Source organism: Pelodiscus sinensis, chromosome 1, assembly GCF_052426305.1.
Source record: "Pelodiscus sinensis isolate ZL-2025 chromosome 1, ASM5242630v1, whole genome shotgun sequence".
NCBI lineage: Eukaryota > Metazoa > Chordata > Testudines > Trionychidae > Pelodiscus > Pelodiscus sinensis.
Genome location: NC_143052.1, coordinates 112,241,312 through 112,264,672, shown reverse-complemented (window position 1 = coordinate 112,264,672; position 23,361 = coordinate 112,241,312). Strand labels below are relative to the sequence as shown.

At 47.8% G+C, this 23,361-nt stretch overlaps 2 protein-coding genes across 31 annotated transcripts in view; both read left to right on the top strand.

Annotated features, from left to right (window-relative positions):
* The window catches only part of MICAL3 (microtubule associated monooxygenase, calponin and LIM domain containing 3), a 234,511-nt gene extending 227,368 nt beyond the window's left edge, over positions 1-7,143 (top strand). For 28 of the 29 annotated variants that reach the window (XM_089769356.1, XM_089769377.1, XM_089769382.1 and 25 more), the window contains one exon: positions 63-7,143. In XM_089769356.1, coding sequence (XP_089625482.1) covers positions 63-247 — 185 coding nt within the window. In that variant the 3' untranslated portion in view covers positions 248-7,143. The remainder of the gene's footprint in view (positions 1-62) is intronic. The other variant, XR_016346908.1, reaches the window with a different exon arrangement.
* Positions 7,144-13,837: 6,694 nt separating this feature from the next.
* Positions 13,838-23,361, top strand: part of BID (BH3 interacting domain death agonist) — a 33,849-nt gene continuing 24,325 nt past the window's right edge. The window contains exon 1 of one of the 2 annotated variants that reach the window (XM_075896850.2): positions 13,838-14,156. The gene's annotated coding sequence lies outside the window, so the exon portion shown is untranslated. Of the gene's footprint in view, positions 14,157-15,695; positions 15,828-23,361 lie in introns of those variants that run through there. The other variant, XM_075896846.2, reaches the window with a different exon arrangement.

Sequence of the window (23,361 nt, the reverse complement as noted above, 5' to 3'; positions counted from 1 at the left end):
TGTGCTCATGTACTTGTTTCCAGTCCTGGGTCCTTTGACATGTTATTTTTTTTTTTCTCCAGATCACCTGAAAACAGATGAGGAGCTGTCAGAAGAGAAGAGGATCTTGAATGAGATGCTAGAAGTGGTGGAGCAGAGAGACTCTCTGGTGGCCCTACTTGAGGAGCAGCGGCTTCGAGAAAAAGAAGAAGACAAGGACCTGGAAGCTGTTATGCTGTCCAAGGGCTCTAGCTTGAACTGGTCCTGAGCTAACATACTCACCTCAGCTGGTCTGTGCTACCCAGTTGGCCTACACTGAGTTTGCCAGAACTACCTGGATCGAGAGATCTTGAGTGAGGAAACCTTGCTAAGGGTTCTGCAGCATGCAGGAATTCAGTTTGAAGCACCCAGAAGCCTTTTGATAAGTGGCTTGGCTCTAGAGGCGTGGATCCCACACTATGTCTGCAAACCAAGCTGAAGATAAGATGGTGGCCTGAGATTGCACTGTGTCCTTGAGGTCCTATACAAGGGGCCATTAGGGTTTTGTGATGTGAGGCAAAAGGGTAAACTTTTTGTAGAGGAAGGGTTTAATACCTTTCAATGGGGGAAGAACCCTGACCCAAACTGGATTTGCTGCAATCTGATCTCTCTCCCTTTTTCACTACTAGCATTTTTTTAATAAGAGGGAGAGAAATGGCTACCCTCTCCTGAAACTACAGCAGCCTGTAGCAGTCCCTGGGGGAGTTAACCATTTAAAGGAGAGCTCTCAAAGGCCAGAGCAGCACCTTCTTTGTTTTGTTCTTCCTCCCCACCAAAGAAACAAACCTGAAGCGATTATTGTGCATGGATGTGAAGGATACTGGAAAGAGAAAACATTGGTGGCGTGTTTGTTTGAAACCTCTTCTGCCCATTCTGGCTTTTTTTGTACTCTCCAGAGTTGTGATTATGAGAAGGAGAGGGGAATTCTCCCCCACTTTGCTATACACTGGACAGAGAGCTACTGCTGGTCTTGTGTGTTCATGGCCACTGTTCAGAGGCTAATGAGTTTCTCTGTTTTGTTTTTTGTTGCGACCATTTTGACACTGGAAAATGCTTTGTGGGACAATGGTAAGTGTTTTGAGGGGGGGTCATTAAACGGCATTCCCTGGCTTTTAAACCAAGAGAGGGAGCCCCTTCTGGATGAACATTGAGACGCTTCAAGTGTTTGGGTGTTTCTCCCTCTATTTCATTTTTGCACATCAGAAATGAAGCTTAAGACCTGCTTGGGCCCTCAGTCACCTTGACCCTTTTATGTCGATTAACTTATTTTTTTAATACTTGAAAGAAGATTCATTTTTGTACCTTTTAAGAAACAAATGGACAAGTGAGTGATGGGTGTTTGCCTACTGCATCCCACAACCTCTGCTTCTATGTTATAATACTCTTGTTACCTGTGGCTATTTATTAATATTGTTATTAATAATGTATTGTTACACTTCTTGAATCAGGGAGGAGTGTATGTTGTAACTCCAGGAGAGCAAGACACTACTATAGATTGGTTCCTGCTTTGCATACAGGGAAGAATTCATGGACCCAGGTATGCATCCTGTCCTGGCCTAGTCCTTTTAATGGTGAACTCTTGCATATCCATGGAGCAATGAAAAACCTGTAGTGTATATAACAAATCCCGTGTTCCCTCTCTCAGATCTCTGGACTAACAGCCTGTAAATTAATAGTTTGTAACAAGAAAGCCAAAACTGTGACCTAAAAATTATCCCCCCCCACCAATCTCTGACTGGTGAACCCTGCCACTGTAAGAGCTATCTAGAGTGACATCCAGCTAAGCAAATTCAGCACAATTCTTTCTGCCTCTGCCAGTGTGGTCCTCTCCCAGAGCTGCTACCTTTGATCCAGGAGGATGCCCATTGTACTCCTACTTGCAGTAGTGGGCAGGACCTAATCCACATGTGTGTTTTTTAAAAAGAAGAAGAAAGAAAAACAATTAAAAACCAAAACTGGGGCCTTTTTTACATAATAAAAAGCAGTAAAGGGCATACTTTGTATTTGAGTTCACTTACATTTTAAGAAAATCCATCACATAAGCACTAATTAAATGATTTATTTTTTAGAATGAAATATATAGACTCTCGTATCTGGGTGCATGTTTTCAAACTACCTGCTTTTGCAAGTGAATCCGAGTAAGATGTTCTAACTCTGTGAACTTGTAGAATGAATAACAACATGACTGTGGCAATGTGCACTGAGTGATATATGCTGCCTTGAATGTGAGGATGGCAAGCCTGCAGCCTCAGAGAAATGTGCCTCTGTTAGTACAAGTGCATGCCTCCATTTTTGGTAACAACCATACCATGGGCTGGCTCAGCAGTCTGTGCAGTTTGGTGAAAGCTGAGTTTGGAACTTAAGTGCTATTTCTATTCCTAAACAGGCTGAGACTGGGAACATGCAGGAGGCAGGATACTCAGTCCCTGGGGAGGAAGGAGTTGCTGGCTTCAAACCGCTCAGATGTGGAGGGAGGATAATCCAGCCCTGGGCTAGAGGGACAGGTTCATCCTAATTTAAAGCCCTACCCTTTGCTAGGGAGAGAAAAGAATAAGAGGAAATGGGGTGAGACTCCTCAGCCAATTTTGGAGCAGTACAAATAATTTTAAAACTGATCTCCGAGCAAAAATCTCATCTCAGGAACAAGAATATCTTTTAATATGGATTCTTATTTAAGTAATTCAATGACTGCAAAAGCTGGCTTGTGTCCTGAGCACCAGCCCCTGCTACCCCTGTGATAGGTGGCCTGAAGTGGTTCTTTGAAAAGAAACTAGCATTTCAGATGAAAAATTAATTTTAGGAATTGGATGGGGTAGGGATTGATTTGAGATTTAAAAAGCAAACTGCATCAGCTGGTTATAATCTCTTAGGCTACGTCTAGACTACAAACCTTTTGAAAGAAAGCATCTAGACTGCAACCACTTCTTTCGAAAAAGTGAGTCGCTTTTTCGAAAGAGAGCACCCAGGCAGTCTGGATGCTCTCTTTCGAAAAAGCCCGGTTTGCATTCAAGAACGCCTTTTTTCAAAAGTGTTCTTTCAAAAAAAGGTGTTCTTCCTCATAAAATGAGGTTTACCATGGTTGAAAAAAAGCCACATTCGTTTGATTTAATTTTGAAAGAATGCAGCTGCAGTGTAGACACAGGGGAAGTTTTTTAGAAAAAAGTCCACTTTTTTTGGAAAAAACAAAACAAAACAAACCCTGTAGTCTAGACACACCCTGAGGGTATGTCTCTGCTACAGGGAGGAGTGAGCCTTCCAGCCCAGGTGGACAGACACAGACTTAGCTCTGCATGAACTAGCATGCTAAAAATAGCACTGTGGACATTGCAGCACTGGCTTGCCACCCATGGACCAGCTGGTCCAACCTAAGGATGTTAACTAGCAGTTAATTGCGTAGTTGATGGAATTTCCATCGACTAGTTGATGGGCACTTCTGCATTCCTCCTTTGAAATGTACAAGAGCCCCCAGTGGGATTTCAAAGGAGGAATGCAGAACTCTGCATGCAGACCGGGACCAGCGGGAAGTCCCACTGACTCTGGGCTGCACGCAGGTGCCAGCTTTGAAATGTACAGGAGTCCCCAGCGGGGGCTTTTGTGCATTTCAAAGCGGAAACGCCCTCATGGAGCCCAGGGTCAGCAGGGGGACTCCATGCTGCACTGCCGATTTGAAATGCCACGTGGAGCCACTTTGAAGGTACCCCCTCTTCCTCCTCCGCCCCCCCCCCCCGCCCCCTTGCTGCCTCTATCTGATGGAGTCAGCAAAGGGGAGGGAATCGATGAGTCAACTGGCTATCTGGTAAGTATTTGCTTATAGGATAGTCATCTACTCTTTAACATCCTTAGTCCAACCCTGGTGGCTTGCTCCTACTGTCAGCGTTGCCACAGTGTCCATGCTGCTGTTTTTAGCATGAGAGCTTAAGCAAAGCTAGTGTATCTCTACTTTCATTGCAAGGCGCGTTCCAAGCTGCAGTATGGACATATCCTTAGTGCCTGATCCTGCAAACTATGTACTACTAAGCATATGACCACTGAGAAGAGCCCCTTCAGGGGTACGCTACACAGTAGTAAGAGCTATGTGTTTGCGGCTTTGGGCACTGAGCTAAATAGATAGTTCATAATTTTTCAAACCAACTGCTAGAATCTCTGCCACTTCTTCAGTTTCTCCACCATAAGGGGATTATCTTTCTCAGTAGCTCCTACCCCTTTTGAGGCTGCATCTCAGGGTTCTCATGCTGATACAGAGTAGGGCTGCATGTATTTCACTGTTAGAAAGTGCCTAAGATGCAAAGTTTCCTAATTATGAAGCTCTATAATATAAACAAACATTAAAGTAAATAAAAATACATATTTTATAAGACTTACCTTACAACTTTGAAGGTTTGCTGTACTTTCTAAAGGCAGTGCTGATCCCTTCAGCCCTATGTTAATTCATCCTGGCTTTTTGTTTGGTACTTAATTGTTTTTCAATTCTATTTAAGATATTTAACTTTTTTTGTTTTACTCATTTACTCTTCTTCTCACTGAGTTTAGGATATTTCATATTATAGCATAGTCTTCCAAGAATAGCTCCCTCCCACCTGAAGCAATGTGATTTCAGAGTTGTATGTCAGCAATGTGATCTCTGTTGGGACCTGGTGTACAGCCCTGCCAGGTGTGAACTGTAGGATGCAAAGAGCTCCATGGTTTTTAATTTCCTTTGTCTGAAAGAGACCATTAAAAACAGACCTTCAGGGCAGTATCCTTGGCTCATGTGGTCAGTAACAAAAGCTCCCTCCCTCTCCATTCCCAACACCCATCCAGTAATCCCGCCCTCCCCAGACAGTCTGAACTACAACAAAGCAGGAATAAATAGGGCCCTAATGTTACTCTAAGGAAAAACTCACTAAATCCTTTTCCTTTAATAGTTTTGTTGTTTGTTCATGACTGTATTGGTATGAGAAAAGTTGCTGTGGTTAAATAATCTAAATTTTATATGCCTGTCTGATGCACTGTGCCCTGATTCCTTTGACTAGTCCTATAAAATGAAATTAAATAATCCCCATCTTGAGAAATGGCTCCCTCTGCTACAGGTCTCTCTGCATTAGAGATGTTCCCCCAATCACTGGAAAGGTAAACATTCACAAACTGCCCATTCAATAACCACTTTCCCACCTCTTCCCTTGTGTCTGAAATTCCAGTAAAACTGCAATAGAGCTAATCTTGAAGAAAGGGTGCTGGCTCCTATCCCCAATGGAGGCATTGTGAGCCCCCAAAGCAGATGGTAACTAGCCATAGTGGGAGTGTGGCTTTCATGTGCAGAAGCTGGACAGAGACACCGTGTCCTAAATGAGATGATTAAGTCTTCATTGTTGAGGGATGGGAAAGTCTACGTTGGGGGCTGCTTTAGCTTTTTAAAGCAATCTGTGGACAAACAGGAGTCAGGCGCTCTCGGATGGAAAGAAGTGGTTGATTTCTGACTGCTGCAGTGTTGAGGTGCTTCTTCTTAGGATTTAGGGGAACAGGAAACAGTGGCTTCATATTTCTTAATGTACTTTTTGGGCTGAGCTGAAAAATAGCGGGGGCCTGATTCATGGAGGGGTAATGTATTCTGGGTGGAGTTAAGTTCTCCAGTGCCTGGGATGAGGTTCCCCTGAAATTCTGAGCAGAGTTGGACTCCCCTTTACCTAGAGTAGGAATTCACACCCTCACTCTGAGGGGCAAATTAGATGAGGGCAACCTGTGCTCTGGGCTGGGATCAGATTGAAAAGTGGGGGATCATTCTTTCAGAGTTGCAACTTGGTGAAGCCACTAAAGGGTTGTGCCTTGTTCCTTCCCTATCCCATGCCTGCTCTGGAAATCATTCATCCAGAGGAAAACTGTGCAAGGGGAAGAACATGAATATCTTTTACCTTTAATTTCCAAATACAATTTTATCTTTTTAGCTTAATCAAAATCCCATTTATCCAATTGGAACTAGAGAGTGGGCCTTCTTGTTGCAAGCTCCTTTGCTAAACATATATGGATAGGATTATAAAGCAACAGCAGATTTTAAAACAGTCACATGAATCTGTTTTCTCTCCCTCTGTTTTCAAATTTCCTGTAAATATTTTGTATGTTGGCTGTGCAAACACCAATGGATCCATCGTTCCCTGGCAGTTAAAAAAAATAGTTTTGCAGTGTCCAGGCCTCCATCAAAACACAAAACTTGCATAGAGCTAGTTAGCATGTTTGTCTGCACTCCAGAGAGTTTTTGATATTTTTATACATCTAAATCAATAACATTTTGGAGTATTTGAAAGATCTAGATTGCATGATCTAGAGTAGCTGTCGGTTCTGTTTTTTTACCAGTTGATCTTTAAATATTCACTATCACCTCTTTTGGTTAAAACTTTTTAAATGAATTTGTGATTAACTGTTTACATGAGATGCTGATGGATAAGAAGTGTTGCATACTTTAATCTCAAATGTAACAATGTAAAAAGCCACAAGGTGGCTCTCAGGAGTTGGAATTGTTAACATCTGCAATAAAAAGAAGTCTCCCAGAGTACCATGAAATAGCTTGTATATAATTCATGGGAGAGATCATATCCTCCTTGACTGAGGCAAGGTAACAGAGATTAGATGTTTTCTGCTTTTGGAGCTGTTTAGGACGGTGCTATATAGGCAGGGTAGTTGAACAGACAAGGATGTCATGAAAGGTGTAGATGTGAAGGGGAAAAGGCCATGTTGTGATGGCACTGCAGTAATTTAAATAATCTCTCTGTCTCTGTCTCTCTCTCTATGTATGTGTGTATATATATATATATATATATATATATATATATGTATATGTATATGTATATGTATGTGTATGTGTGAGGTCCAGCCCAGTTGAAGAGATTTGCTTTGGCACCTTCCCATTGGGATGTGAGTGAACTCTGATATTCAGACTGTTCAAGGCTTTTTATAGTTGGTGAATGTGGAGTGTTAACAGGAAAGTGTGTACCCTATATGTATAAAACATCCACCCTGTCTGGTTTGGTTTGGTTTGATTTGGTTGTGTGTTACTTTTTTTGTTTTTATGCACACTTGCTTTTGTTGGTGTTGAGATTTTAGCACCTCAAGTGGCCAACTGAACTAAAAAATAAAGTCATTCATTATTTTTTCTTTTTGTTGCTGAAGTTGCTATTTGTTCCAATTACCATTTATTTCTTCACTGGCTTCCATAATAGACTCTATAAAAGAGCAAATAAAGGAGCAAGAGAGGTTGATCCTATTATTAAGGTGAAGGACTGGGTACTGGTACTGCGTTCTGCTTCTGCCATGGAGTTACCTTGTGACCTTGAGTAAGTCACTTACCTTTTTACCCCAGTTGAAATATGTGAGGCCTTTTGCCCTGAAATACAACAAACAAGTATGCTGTTCTAATAAAGCCCCACACAATGGCCCATCCTTCCCCTGTCTTATACGGTGATGTCTAAGTTCTTCTCCAGGGAAGGAACTGGAACTGATAAAAGATGAAATAGTCTAGAGCCGTGGTATCCCAACAGGCTGTAGTGAACTAGTCTCACTCATACAGCCAAATAGCCACATTATTCAAGCCAAATAGCTACACTCAACCAGACAAATACCCACATGTGGCTATTAGCTAATATATTGGACACCCCGGTTCTAGAGGGTGCTGGTAGGGAGAGATTGTAGGAGCCAAATTTATCCTAGGAACTGGCACCAGGTTATAAATCTGGGAGATGGGAGCTAATGTGCAAGTAGTATAGGGGCCTCTTTTAAAAGAAATGTCCATTGTTCCTCAAGATGCTGCTGAGAGTGTTTCTGTCTAATGGAGAGTCATAGGGTGTGTCTAGACTATAGGGTTTGTCTAGACTACTAGAACTCAGCAGTTTTGTCGACGCTGGTAAACCTCATTTTATGAGGCATAACGCCTTCTGTCGACAGAGTTTCTGTCGACAGAAGGTGTTATTGCATGTAAACTGTCCTTTGCGTCTACACTACCATGTCAACAAAGCAGCTTGCTTTGTCGACAGAACTCAATGTAGTCTAGACGCTCTTTGTCGACAGAAGTTTTGTCGACAGAAGCCTGTAGTCTAGACGTACCCATAGAGCCAGCAGGTGTGGTTCTCACAGCCACAGAGCAGCTGATTTTCCTTTGGAGTAATAAAATCAGAAGGAGCTGGCTCCATCTTCTACATTAACTTAGTTACATGGGCCATTGAACTACATCAAGCTCTGGAGCCCAGCCAAAAACTCCTCTGACTCTGCACTCATTCCATTGAAGATCTTTATTGCACAACACTGGTGCATGCTCTCATCTCCAGTCTCTCATACATTGTCATGGTGTGAGTGATGTGCAGTTACTCACTGCTTTCCAGTAAACAGGGGTGGGGAACCTTTTTTGGCTTGGGGCTACTGACACAGAAAAATCAAGTGAGAAGTGTGGCTCCCCAATGCTAGGGGGAAGCCCTGAGCCTCAGGGGCTGGATCCAGCCCCCGGGCCTTAAGTTCCCCACCTCTACATTAAATGTCCCTGTTCAGCTAGAGAATACTAATGCATTCCCATCCCTTCCCCTGAGTCTGCATTCCTAGCGTGGGCTGTCCTCGCTCCGCTTGCTGTAGGACATCCACTCCACCCTGCAAGTGACATCTGCTCTATTCTAGGCCCTTATACCAAATGCAATATACATATTCTGTTAGTTATACCAATGCACCCTCTGAACCCAGGCTCCTTGCTGGGTGCATCTTCAGGTCAGATTAGCTCCATAGCTGCAATGTCTGCAACAGATTGGAAGGGTTCAGAGACTAGTCCAGGGGTGAGCAAAACCCTCTCAGTGGGCCGGATCCAGCACGCCTAGGGCTTTGACCCAGCCTGTGAGGCAGGTTCAGGCCCCGCCATTCTAGCGCAGGTTGATACCTTCAGCACATGTGCCACTGGTGTCCAATTTACAGCAGCACTGGGGAGGGAGCTCAGCCCCACTCCTCCCCCCGCACAACTGCTAGAGAAGTGCTCCCTGCAGCAGGTTAGGCTGCAGTGAAAGGAGGCACTGCTGGGGCTGAGGCTCCTCATTGGTGCCTCGGCCATATGGTCTGGGGCTGGCCCCAGAGCCTGGAGGTGCCGCTGCCAGAGTCACATGGTCCAGGGCTGCTTGGCCGCAGCAGCAGCACCTCTGGCCTCCAGGGCCGGCCCTGGACTGCTTGGTCGCTGCAGCAGCAGGACCTCCCTCTGGGGCGGCCAGGACAGCATGGCTGCAGCCATTGCTGCAAAGGGGCACAAATTCAGGTAAGGTCTCCCCATCATCTCCAGATCCCTCCCTCACCCCAATTCCCTTACTTCCCTCCTCCTCCTCCCCCCCCCCCCCAAGACCCAGCACCCCCAGCTTGGTCCTACAGCCTCCCTTGTTTCTGCACCCTCCCTCCTGGCTAGACACCCCACCCTGCTCCTTCATCCACATTGCTCCTGCACCCTCTCTCCTGGCCACACACTGCACCCTCCCTTGTTCCTGCTCCTTCTACCTGGCCAGACACCCTACTCCCAACCTGCTTCTGCACCCCACCTCCCTCCCAGATCCTGCACCCCATCCATATCCCACTTGCTGGCCGCTCTGTCGCACACATGGAACCCCTCATTTTTGTCCCTACCCCGGAGCCTAAGGGGGGCCATAAGATCCTCTAACTCCAGAACCCCAGAAAAGTAAATCTGGTCTATGGGAAACCCTGAACCTCAGTCCTCCCACCTGCCCCCTTTTCCCCTCACCCCATGAGGCTGGGGTACCAGAGGCGTGAGGTGTCTCAGCTGGGGCCACATCAGTGAGTGTAGGGGGGTTTTGGAAGAGTTTTTTTGCTTTTCACTTGTGTGGTCCTCAACTGATCTTTCTGTAGGTCAGTGACCCCCAACCCAAAAAGAGTTCTCCACACCTGCCATAAAGAAAACATTGAAACCTTTTGTGTTGGACATAAAGTTTTACTTTATTTAAAATTAAGTTTGATAAACTAACATGAGAACATTAAAACACTTAATTTGTTTAATAATTTAAATTAAACTGTCCTCATTAGCTGCAGCAGGTTCAGAAAATAAGGCCACTGTACCCAGCCTGCCCTTGCCTCCCTTCCCAACCCCTGCACTAAAAGATAAAAGATGCATCTTAATTCATTTATTAATGAAGCTGCTGTAAGTAGGACTATTATTGACTTTGAAAAGTATCAGAAGCACTTGGACCAGTACATAGAGACGAGTAAGTCAAATCTCAGCACTCCACATCTGAAAGGTTGCTAACCCCTGCCCCAGCGCATTGCCCGGGAGCCGGAGATGCGCGAGCCCTTTCAACTGCTTCTATTTAAAGGGCTCAAGCTTGCTGGGTGGCTGCGTTGCCTGGCAGCCACCTGGCAAGCGCAAGCCCTTTAAATAGAAGCAATTGAAAGGGCTTGCAGTTCTTGGTCCCACTGGCCCGTTGCCTGGGAGGCATGAGCCCTTTCAACTGTTTCTATTCAAAGGGCTTGTGCCTGCTGGGCAGCTGCCAGACAACAGGTTAGCAGCGAGGCCAGGAGCTGCCAGCCATGTTATGTGAATTCTAAGCCTCCACCCCAGACAACTCTGGGAGGAGGCTCACCCCCAGCACCCTCCCAATTGCTCCAGGTCCCTTCCATTGGCCAGAAGTTAGGGGGGAGGGCAGGGACCCCAGGCTAAGCAAAGCTCCTGGCAGGGTAGTTCTCGTCCCACCCCTTCCGCCTGCAGCCACTTCCAAAATTTGTGAAGTGGCCCCCTCCCTTCCAAAATTATTGTCCACCCCTGGACTAGTCGCTTTGCCTTCAGCGGGGAGAGCCTTACAGTCTGAGTCTCACTTGTTTGAAAAGAACAGCCTTTGGCCCCAACTTGTAGGTCGTGTTCCCTTAATGAATGAGCCTATGTGGTAGAGCAGTGGTCTCCACTTATACCCAAGATAGCTTTTTAAATCTCAGAACAAGCAAAGATCTACTGCCCCGTCCTTCCCATAAGACCCCACCCCTTCCTTGAAGCCCCGTCCTCTCTATTCTCCTCCTCTCCATCACTGGCTATCCCCAGCTCTTATACGCTCTACACTGCCATTTTTTTTCCAATTCTTATGTAGGAAGAGGTTTTTTCAACATGTGGCCTGTCTAGACTGGACCAAATGTTAGAAAAACCCTTCTTTTGGGGATTCCCAAAAGAACGAGGAATATAGAGGTTACCAAAATAGCATGTTTGTTTTTCCACTAAAAAAAGCAGCAGAACAAATGCATCACTGGATGCGGAAGAGTTTTTCCAGGATGTCTGTGGAATCCTGGAAAAACTCCTGCAGTCTAGCCGTACCTTCACTGGGTTGAGACAGGATGTGTGGGCTCTGGAGTGGAAGGCAGGATTTGGATGTGGGCAGGGGTGAAAGGTGCAAGCTCTGGGAGGAAATTTGGATGCAAAAGGAGGTGGAGAAAGGGATGCTGGCTCAGGGCGGGGGCTCCAGGCTAGGGAGTGTTGGGGTCAGATGGAGAGTTGCGGTTCTAAGCAAACCACAGGCTTGTGGCTGTGAGGGTGCAGGGATTTGGGTTGGGCTATGTGAGGGGTTCAGGGGTAGAGGTTCCAGTGTATGATAGGCTCAGATTTAGGGCCTGGGGGGGGGTGCAGGAGTGTTATGATGCTGCAGCCAGATGGGGGGTTGGCCCCAATTAGGGGGTTGTTGGCCAGGCTTCATTTTTAAATAAAATACTATGTCAAACACAAAGTTTCTGCATTGTCTTTATTTATGAGAAGGGCAGGGAACCTGTTTTGAGTCAGGGAGTTACTGACCCACAGAAAAATCAGCTGGGGCCACACAAGGGGGATGCAAAAAACCTCCTCCCCAAACCCCCCAAGCCTCACTAATGTGGCCCTAACAGTGCTTATGGGAGCAGGGGACATGGTACTGAGGAAGGGTCTAGTGGGTGCTGGGGCAGGGGACAGAGTGCTGGGGTGGGGGCAGGGTTCTGCAGCAGGGCACAGGGTGTCAGTGGGGAACAGGAGAGAGGGGACAGGGTGCCGGGGGGATGGGACAGGGTGCCAGTGGGGACAGAGAATCCCCTGCACCAGTCTCCTCCCAGGACTCCCACCCCCCCTCCATCCCACAGAGGAGGGAAGCCCCGGCGCGTGCCTCCTCTGGATCGTCTCCTCCTCCCCTCCCCACAAGTTCTGGCATGCTAGACCTGAGGGAGGGGAGCAGCCAGTGCACTTCCGGAACCCTCAGAAGTGGCGCGCAGCTGCAGGACTTCCATCCACCCCGCAGGAAGCTGGCACTACCTCCATTTTCGCTGGAGGTAGGTAGTGGGGCTTCTTGGGGGTGGGGGAAATGGGGGGGGCCCCGAATGCCTCACAATCGACTGGTGGAGCCCTCGCGATCAACCAGTCGATCGTGATCGGCCGGTTGGTGACCACAGTGGTAGAAAGTTGGAGCAAAGGGGCTGGGAGCATAAAGAAAGTTGGCTTCTAATCCCAGTGACACCGCTGACTGAGCATATCACTGAGTCACCAGAACTCATCATTACCTTGTTTACCAATCAGGACATTTACAGCTTGTCAGGGCATATCACTGGGGGTATGTCTAGACGACATCTTTCTGTCCCCAGAGGGATGTAAATTAGACATACTGAAATTGCTAATGAAGCGGGGATTTAAATTTCCTGCGCTTCATTAGCATAAAAATGGCCACCGCTTTTTGTTGCCACGGAGCTTTGGCGACGAAAAGCAGCAGTCTAGCTGCGGTTCTATTGCTCACTAAAGCCTTTGGCGACAGATCCTGTATACCTCGTTTTACGTTTTACGAGGTATACGGGATCTGTCGCCAAAGGCTTTAGTGAGCGATAGAACTGCGGCTAGACTGCTGCTTTTCGTCGCCAAAGCTCTGTGGCGACAAAAAACGGCGGCCATTTTTATGCTAATGAAGCACAGGAGATTTAAATCGGTATGTCTAATTTACATCCCTTTGGTGACAGAGGGATGTAGCCCCGACATACCTGAAGTGAGTCACCAGAACTGTCATTACCTTGTTTACCAATCAGGACATTTACAGCTTGTTAGGAGAATCCCAGCTGGGGAAATCCTTGATGTTGAAAGTAAAACTACTTGCAAAAGTCTATTCTTCCTTATAGTAAGTAAATGAGCCATGTTTTGGAGAATACAAGAATGCTCTGCTATGGCGATCAGGCTGGGAAGGGCTGATGGGACACAATGGCTTTCTGCTGACTAGATCACTGTTCCACAGCTCTTTCTCCACGGATGGGTGCCATCACTTCTGTTCTCCAGGTGGCAGAGGAGGAAATAAAGCTCTGTCCTACTCAATATAGAGAGATGATAGATCCTTGTAAGCTGTTGTCAAATGCTCTGACCCTCTCTGTTCTGACTGGCTCTTCTGATGTTTACCCCACTGTGGAGGTACTACAATTTCCCTGGAAGAGTTCTCTAGTGTCAACCACTAAGATTATATCTGGCTTGTAGAGGGCCTAACTCTTGTTGTTCAAAAGGAGGATGGATAGAGAAGAAAGTGGTCTCTCGTTAAGGCACTGAATTGGGAATCAAGATCTGAGTTATATTCCTAGCTTTGCAAAGGACCTGCTGTGTGACCATGGGCAATTTACTTCACCTCTCTGTGCAACACAGTTGTGTCTTCCCCCTCTGCCCCTCCATTGCCTTGTCTGTTTTAGATTATAACAGTGCTAAGAGTTGTCTCCCCATGTCTGTACAGCAGCTAGTATAATGGGACTCTGAGCATTACTATAAAGCAAATAATGAGTCTGACAAAGATTCTGGTTTTTCCACTTCAGGAAACAGCTAATCCTGGCCTGAAAAGGACCCAGTACAGGAAGGCTACACTCCTTGCATCCATAGGCAGGTTGACTACGTGCATCTGGAGGAGGAAGAGACCTTCCTGAAAAGGCAGGAGCCCCCAACCAGGAGTTCAGGGTGGCAGTAGCTTTTGCTTTCACTTTCCATTTCTCTGAAGGAACACCCCAGGAAGAGGAAATATTTTGCGGTGTATGCCTTTTGCAACACATTACTGTCTCATCCCCAAGAGGCAGCCTTATTTAATCACCCGACCCATTCAGCGGGCCACTTTTTCAGAGAGTGAAAAGGAACCAAACGAGAGAAGAGGACCTTTCCAAGTGCTTTGAGTTCAGGAGTGGCTCAGGTAAAAGGATAGAGAGAAGTTTGTAACATCACTTTGAAAGGAGCAGGATGGAAGGGGGGAGGACTGAGGGGAGGGGAAAGGTTCTTTATGGGCAGTGATGTGTGGGGATGTGACATGATACAGCCAGTCATGTGTGAGGCCATGATTGGAGAAGGTGCTTTTATGGCATGGGGCATGTGTGGCCACGGTGAGGGAGGATTTTCAGTGAGGGGCATTAAGCTGTCTCTCAGCTGCTGTAAGTGGGGAAAACCAAACAGCTGGGGGGGGGGGGGGGTTTGGGTGTCTAGTTCTGAGCAGATACCAATGGCTGCCAACTGCCTGGCCATGCCCAAGGCAGAAGCGTGGCAGCCTCACAACTAGGGACCCACCCCCTGCAGGAGCTAACAAGTGGAGGTATCCACATCCTTGTCCAAGAGGGGAGTTCCTGTCGGAGTTCCTGTGCTTTGGGGCTGAGGGAGGTCCTAGAACTTCCCAGAGATCCTTGGCTCAGGTGGGACAGCAGTGGGGGATGTATCATACAGCCACTGGGGTTTTCCACAGCAATGCTGGGAGCTGCCCAGTAACTCCCACTCTGCAACACTGTGCCAAGCCTAGTACCTGGGCAGGGCACAACCGGGAGAACACAGCAGGGAGGTATCTGCTGTGCAGTAGCCCTAAGCCCCTTGCTCTCTGCAAAGCCCTGCTGCATGTACCTTTTTGTTGCAGGAGGCTGGGGGAAGTGCCAGGGTCTGCCCTACTGGTTCAGAACACCAGGACTCTGCAACAGGCTCCCTAGATCCTTTCTGAGGCGGCATTGGATCCCCGGCACCCAGGGCCACTGCCCAGATCTTGGGTATGGCCCAAAGCCCGCAGCTGCTGGGTCTGGGCCCCTCCTTTGCCAGAAGCCTTTCCAGCTTGGGCCAGGTGCCAAGAGTTAATTTTCAAAGTGAAATGTAGCCTTGGTCACGAAAAAAACGTCCCCAGGCCCAGACTGCAGCTGCTGCCCAAGAGCAGGGTCCAATCTGGACCCGCACGTCTCATTCCACCATTTCACCCACTAGTGCTGGGCAGCATCATGTCTCTCGTGCTCAGCGGCCGCGAGGGGATGTGTCCGGTGGGGCTGGCCCTGCCCACGAGCCCGATGTCCTGCTGAGCTGTCTGCCCCTCCTGTTCCGGCAGCCGGTTTCCAGTGCCCCAGAGACCGCGACAGGGGCCCTTAGCGAGCGGGACGTGGCGCCCTCTGCGCCCATCAGTGCTCGGGGGGGGGGGGGGGATTCCTGGGCGCGGCTGAGTCGTGTCCGGGCGGGACCCTGCCGCCGCGGCGGGAAGTGTTTGGGGTCTGGCCAGAGTAGCCCCCCCGCTCCCCGCCCCTTCCCTCAACCGAGCCCGCCGGGAGCCCGGCTCCTCTCCCCCCCCCCCCCCGGGCAGGGACGCTCCGGCAGGGCAGGGCAGGCCGGGGCTTTACCCAAGGGGGGGGGGGGGCTGCTCGGGGCACGCGGTGCAAGGGCCCCGCGGGGGGGGGGGGGGGGGGGGGTAAGAACACAGCCCCGCCCCCGCTCGCCCCGCCCCGCCCCGCCCCGCCGCACGGAGCCGCCGCGGCCTCTTTTAAGCGGCGCGAGCGGAGGAAGCGGCTTCCCCCCCCCCCCCCGGCGGCTGCCGCCTTGCGAGGGGCCGGGCCCGGAGCGTCGCGCGGTGAGTGTCCCCGGCCGCGGGGCTCGGGGGGTTCCCCACAGAGCGTCCCCCGGGCTCCCCCCCCCGCCGGGCGCCAGGCCGGGCAGGCGGGTTATGGCCACGCGCGCGCGCGCCCTTCCCGGCGCGAGGCTGTTGCCCTGCTCGGAGCGGTGGCCGGGGCCTGCGCTGCGGGCTACCGCCCCTGCCAGCCTCGGGGCGCGGCGGGAGCGGCGGGGGGGTCTAGCTCCGCCCGAGGCTACAGGCGCGCTGCAGAAACGGCAGGCGGAGGGCTCAGGCTGGGCGCTCATCATAGTTCTTCTGGCCTTAAACTGTAACCCCCCCCCCCCCCAGTGCCCTGCCTGGCGTCGTGAGCATCCGTCACTAGTAAGAGCGCTGAGCGCTGCCTGTGGTGATACCTAGGGAAGAACCGGCCCCTTCCTTTCCCACTAGGGGTCTGTGTCCTGAGCAGCTGCCACAAGATCTTTTTTGTGGGATGCATCAATTCACAGACACTTACCTTCCTTCCTCCCCCCCCTCCCCCCGCATCCCCCTCCTGTTCTGAAATGTGATTTGTCCTTTTCATATGTGTTCATTTTTTTTAATTGTATCCTTTGGTATATATGGTTGTGACTATTTTCTTCCATTATTTGATCTGAGGAAGTGGGTCTGGCCCACGAAAGCTCATCATCTAATAAACCATCTTGTTAGTCTTTAAAGTGCTACATAGTCCTGTATTTTGCTTCCACTACCCCAGACTAACACGGCTACATTTCTATCACTATTCCTGATTGCAGGGCACCTTGTTTTCACAAAGGCCTGTTTCACAAACCGTCAGATTAATCTGTGTATTTTGTTAGTCTTTAAAGTGCTACCAGACTGTGTGTTAAGTTTTTCCTGTTACAAACTAACTCGGCTACCCCTCTAACCTAATGTGAATGTGAGTTAGTTTAGAAAAAAAAAAAAAAAAAGTTGTCATCTTGCCCTGATCCTGTGATTGGACTTCAGTCAGTGTGGGTATGCACCTCCCTTTGAGATCAGTTACGCTTAGCACACCTGATCATGGCCATCTGATTACAACAGTCATAGCAGACTTTTACGTAACCTCTATAGAGATGATCAAACTCTCTCTATATATTAAAAAATAAATCTGCAGGATGACAGTGACATCATAAAATTCTGCCTGCCTCATCCCCCTCTTCTTCCCCCCCCCCCCCCATCCAGTGCTCTGGAGCCAGGGCTGCTGCCCGAGGCCTCCTTCCCCCCCCCCCGGTGCTCTGGGGGGAATGCTCCTTGGCCCCCTACCCAGCGGCAGGAGGGGGGAGCCCAGGGTCTGGTGAGGCCTTGTTCTGGCCCCCTCCTCCAGTGGTCAGGGTAGAGAGCCAGGGCTAGCGAGGCCTCAGTCCGTCTGCTCCCCACTCCCAACAAAGGGGCTGGGGGAGAGCGGGGTCTGGCATGTCCTCTGCCCTCATAAGGAGCCTGGACTAGCACGGATGGGAGGGGAAGGGGGTAGAGCCAGGGCTGGTGCAGCCCTGGCCCTGCCCGACTGCTGGGGGTGTGTGAGGGAGAGCCAAAGTTGATGTGGCCAGGGAAGAGGGTAGATCCGGGGCTGCCTATTCCCAGAGAGAGGGGGATTGGTGAACTTAGCAAGCAGGAGGCACAGGCCCCTAGTGTATTCTTAAACAAAAAATGCCTTCTTTTGACAAGTGTTTGCAAAAGATGTCCATTTTTGTTGAAAATGTTTTGGTTTTCTGCAGTTGATATTTCAAAAATTAATCTGCCAATTTTAAATCAAAAATGAAAAGTTCCCCTTCAGTGGAAATGACAAAAATGTTTTTGTTGAAATATTTTTGTTGAGAAAAAGAAATAATATTCTGTCCAGCTCTGCTGTGCTTAAGTGAAAGAGCTGCTTGTGTAGTGAGGAGTAGCAGGAAGATCTAGACTGTGCCAGCATGGTGTCCACAAATAGAGGGGGAATGTATAGAAGAGGATGTATCCATAATAATTAAGAACCTCTTTGATCTTTAGTAACCCATTGTTTGCCTGGCTTTCTATTTCCTCTGCCTACTGCCTATCACTTGTTAACTTATGTCCAAAGTTACTGTTATTAATCATATTTACTATGCTTATGGATCAACCTAGAATGGGGCTGCATTGTGCTAGGTGCTGTACAGACATAGTTTGCACCTTCAGGGCAGGTTTTATGTCATGTGGTCTGCACAGTTTCTCACAAACTGGGCTCTTTGATATTAAAAGCTCACACGTTTTTGTTACTTACATGTGGCTTGTACTGAAACGTGATGATATAAAAAAATGACACCTTCTCATTGCACTGATCCTGCCTATGGATATAAATCTGTTGAGTTTAGGAATAAAAATGAAATGTTTTCTTGCTTTATATTGGGTATGTGACAAGGTACACGTTTAAATGGTTAACCAATGAGCCTGGGCTCATCGGATAACCTTCATGATTATACATAAGGCCTCCCTCTCCCCCATGCTGCTGCCTCTATACCAGAAGCCTAGCTTGCAGGAAGCCAGCTTTTAAGCAGGCTCCCTGTGAACACTGGCTCCCAAGGAGCTACCTGCTCTCCCCCACCCCCCGCATTGCTGCCTCTGTGATGATGGATGATCACTTGTTGCTGAGTATGATCATCTTCCATGGGAATTGTGGACCCTCAGGTTGCTGATAAGGCTGATCCTTGAACCACAAGTTCTATTACCGTGAGGACAGATGTTTCTATGTACAACAAGAGGCTGCTGACCATTACTAGAAGCCAGTCTCTCCTTCCTCCTGAGCCTCTTCTCTTCAACATGTCAGCAGGCAAATTCAAAATGCAGGGAGCCATTATATAGGTCTTTTCTCCATTTTGAGCGATCCTGGGTGAGTGCCTCCCAAGTATCAATGTCAATGTTGCACTTCTTTAAGTTATCCTTTAGCAAGTCCTTATAATGTTTCCGTTGTCCTCCCATGTTATGGTATCCTTCTTTCAGCTGAGAAAAAAGGACTTGTTTTGGGAGGCGATGGTCTAGCATTCGAACAACGTGACCAGTACAGCAAAGTTGTTGATGGATGATCATTGTCTCAATACTGGTGGTCTTTGCTTCTTCCAGAACACTGATGTTAGTACACATGTCTTCCCATTTGATCTTCAAGACCTTGCAGAGGCAGCATTGGTGATACCTCCCAAGGACTTTCAAGTGATGTGTAGGTTGTCCAGGTTTCAGACCCATACAATAGTGTTGGGACCATGATGGCTTGATAGACAAGAAGTTTGGTGTCTGTTCGAATATCATGATCTTCAAAAACCCTATGCCATATATGAGCAAAGGCCGTTCTGGCACAGCTTAGATGATGTTGGATTTCTACATCAATATCTGCCTTGGATGAAAGATAACTTCCAAGCTAGAGAGAATGATCAACATCCTCCAGTGCCTCTCTGTTGATTTTAATAAATGTGGCATGTGGTACCTCATTTGGAGAGGGCCGATAGAGCCTTTGGTTTTCTTGATGTTGAGGGTGAGACCAAGATATGCATAAGCACATTCTCAAAGTGGGCAAAAACTACATTGTCATCAGCATACTGGAATTCCACAACAGACATGCTGGAAATCTTACTCCTAGCTTTCAGCTTTCTATCCATTCTGTAAACGATTTCAACGCCTGCTGGAAGCTTCCCAGCAATTAGGTAAAAAAATGACTGCAATACAGACCGTGAACATGGTTGGGGCAATGGTACAGTCCTATTTGACTCCTGTTTGTACTTAGAAAGGTTCCCTCTGGGAGCCAGTGCTGCTCAGAACAGTCGCTTTCATGTTGTCATGAAGCAACTTTAGGACATTGATGTATTTTTTAGGACATCCAATCTTCGAAAGTACAGTCCAAATGGCACGGGGAATCACTGAGTCAAAGGCTTTAGTTAGATCAATAAAAGCCATATACAGTGATCAGTTTTGCTCCTGACACTACTCTTGCAGCTGCCATGCAGTGAAGATCATATCCCAGTTCCACGACATGGTTGGAAGCCACTCTGTGACTCTGGTAACATTTCTTCTGATGGGGCAAAAGATGGGTTGCAAGGACCCGTGCCAGAACTTTGCCTGCAACAGCAAGGAAAGAGATACCACGATAGTTTCCACAGTCCGCTTTATCCTCTTTTTTAAAGAGGGTAACAATCAAGGCATCCTTCATTTCACTGGGTATCTCCTCCTTTATCCAGGTTTTAAGGATAAGGAGGCTAATCTGCCAAATTAATTCTGGTCTACTGTCTTTAAAGATTTCAGCAGGGATCCCATCTGGACCTGCTGCCTTGTTGTTCTTCATCTGCTTGATGGCATTGTGTATCTCATACAAATTGGGAGGGTCTCCGAGCTCATTCCTCGAAGATTGTTGGGGGATTTGCTCAAGAACTTCATCTGCAACCATGGAATTATGATTAAGAAGATCTTTGAAATGTTCTTTCCAATGGAAATTAATGGCTTCTTTGTCCTTCAGAAGTGTGGTTCCATCCTTTGAGCGAAGGGGGTTCATGCCATAACAAGCTGGCCCATAAACAGCCTTAATAGCACTAAAGAAACCACGTGTATTATGGGTATCCTCAAAATGTTGGCGTTTTTGCGCTTTCTAAGTCCACCATTGGTTCTTGAATTCTCAGAATTTATGTTGGACTTCCGCCTTCACCTTAACATTAGTTTCTCTCTTTTTCTTGCAATTTATATCATTCTGCCAAGCACGAAATGCTATTTTCTTCTCATTGATGAGCTGCTCGATTTCAACATCTTTCTCATCAGACCAGTCCTGATGCTGTCTGATGTGGTAGCCAATGGTTTCCTTGCAGATATGGGTGATTACTGCCCTCAGCTAGTTCCAGTGTTTCTCAGTTTCTTTCAGAAACTCAGATGGAAACTTTTCTTCTAAGATTGTTTGGAAGTGGTCAAACTTAATGAGGTCCTTCAGATCTTGAACCTTCAGTTTGTACTTGGTCTGTTTCTTTTGCAGCCTCCATTTGGGGGTGATCTTAATTTTCATTGTGGATCGAATGAGGTGATGACCAGTTCAGCAGTCATCAGCACTTGTCATTGCTCTTGTGAGAAGTACATCACTACAATCTCGAACACGAACTGTGACATAGTTGAGAAAATGGGTATCTCCAAGAAGTTTTGAACTTTGTCCTTTTGTTGAAAAAACGTGTCTGTGATAAGTTCATGTTCAGCTCACTTTGTCAGGAGCAGGATTCCATTTGAGTTGCTTTTGCCAAATCCTTCTTTTCCGACATGTTTCTTTCCACATGTCTGAGTCTCATCCAGCACGTGCACCAAAATCCCCCAGAATGATCTTATCTTCTTTAAGGGGTCTCCAATAAAATGGTTTCCCAGCTGCGAATAGAAATCTTCCTTTACATCCTCATCAGTGTCTATTGTTGGCGCATAGGTACTCAACAGTTACCTGTTGTTTTTTGGTGAGCCTCAATTGGAGTGTCATAAGCCACTCATTGATGCCTACTGGCAGCTCAGAGAGGCACTTTACAAGTTTGTTCTTAATAGCAAAGCCTACTCCATACAATTGAGATTCATCTAAAGATTTTCCCTTCTAGAAGTAGGTGTATCCTCCTTTCTCCCTCACCTGTCCTTCATCAGCTCTTTTAGTTTCGGACAAGGCGGCAATATCGATGTTAATCTGATTCACTTCACAAGCAATGATAGCTGTACGTCGCTCTGGTTGGTCACTGTCTGAGTTGTCCATCAGGGTATGTATGCTCCAGGTTCCAAAGTTGAATCGCTTCTTACATTTTTGATGGCTAGGGTTGTGATTCTGCTGGGTGTGGCTATCCAGCCAGGAGGAGAAGAGAGACGACTATTTTTAGGGCACTTTTTCTAATCCCCTTCCTATGTGGGGAGAGAAAACTGGGTACTAAAGAGGACTGTTTAGTCATGGGTGCAGCAGCCGAGATGCTTGAGCTGCCTCAGTCTTTGAGCAAAACGACTGAATCACGCACACACTGCCTGTGTGTTGGTCTGTGATTAGGAACTTCTGGATCTCACTGTCCTGTTCCTGTCACCGATCGCTACTGGACTATGCAGGTGTTGTTTTCCCAAAATCCGGAAGATGCCTGTGCAAGACTACTACTAAAATGGGGAGACTGGTGACTACACTGTCCTTGACAGATAGAGGGCTTGAAACCATTGGTATGGACACCACTACGATTGGAGATCCTCTATCTGCTGCAGCCTTTATCCACCTTCACAGCTGCTGTAAAACTACACAACAATTTCAACGCCATTGTGCAGTTATCCTCCATTTGCTCTGCCGCTGAGGACTTTTTGGATCACACTTTGGATGGAGCCTCTCCTTTGAGCTTTCTGCCATGGGTGAGCATAAGGGAGTACATGACCCGAGGCAGCATCGCTCTCAGGGGTCATTGGAACGCACAAGCCTCTCCACCACTACAAGGTGATAATCCATCCTGCCTCTGTATACTGTATGCTGCAGGCAGGAGCCCGTACGTGCAGAGTACCAGTTTAAAAGCCTCTGGCTGCATTGCGAGGGGAGGGGAGAAGAGACCAGGATATCCCCCTAGGCAAGGATGATCCCAGACTGGAAATCTCTTCTGCCTGGTCGGGGCATGCTCTCTGTGGGGCAGGCTCCTGGTGTGGGTGGGGGCCTGTTGCGAGCACTCACAGGAGGGGCTGGTGGTCATCTCTGTCTCCTCCCCTTTAGAGGGGCGGAGGCCAGAGCCCCCGGTACCTGGGGGAGTGGGGTCGGGGGCTGGCAAAGTTTGTCTCTGTGGTTGGCTGCACCACCACTGGGCAGCTTCCAGCCAGGGCAATGAGTGAGCAACCAGGCAGGCGGTTGTTGGGCAGCATGGGGCCCTGAAAGTGCAGGGCCCAAGGGCAACCAACTTGCTCACTTTGCCCTAAGGGCAGGGCTGGATGAAGTGGGTTTTACCCATGAAAGCTCATGATTCTATATATTTTGGTTAGTCTCCAAGGTACCATAGGGCTACTCGTCTTTAAAGTTACAGACTAACACAGCTACCCCTCAGAGATTTAGTAGGCACGGTTATTTGAAATCCAAGTGTACCCATGTTGTTTCCTCACATTGTTTGTTTTTATGTAAACAGATGACAGTGCATAAGAAAAAGAACCCAGCTTGGCTCTTGCATCTCAGCATGGGTTTGAAGGTCTGGCAGTTCAATTCAAGTTTTGGTATTTTTTAAGAGAATGAGCACATTTGATCTGAAATCAGCAAGACGCAGAGCCAGAAGCCACACAATGTCATTTTTAGAGTCCTTTCTAGTTTAGAACAGCACTTTAAAGCCACAGAACCATGTGTGATGCTCTTGAGTGTCTGGTGCTATGCTGTAGCATGAGCCTATGAGGAACAGATACAGTGTAACCAATAACCATTAGCCCTTTGTATCTGTAGTCAGCCGGAGCATTACTCCAGTGCTGTGCTGTCCAAAATGCTAGCTGCTAGCCACATGTGGCTATTTGGCCGGTTGAGTGTGGCTAATTCACTGTAGCAGTAGCTGCTATAGTGGCTACTGCTCCAGAACTG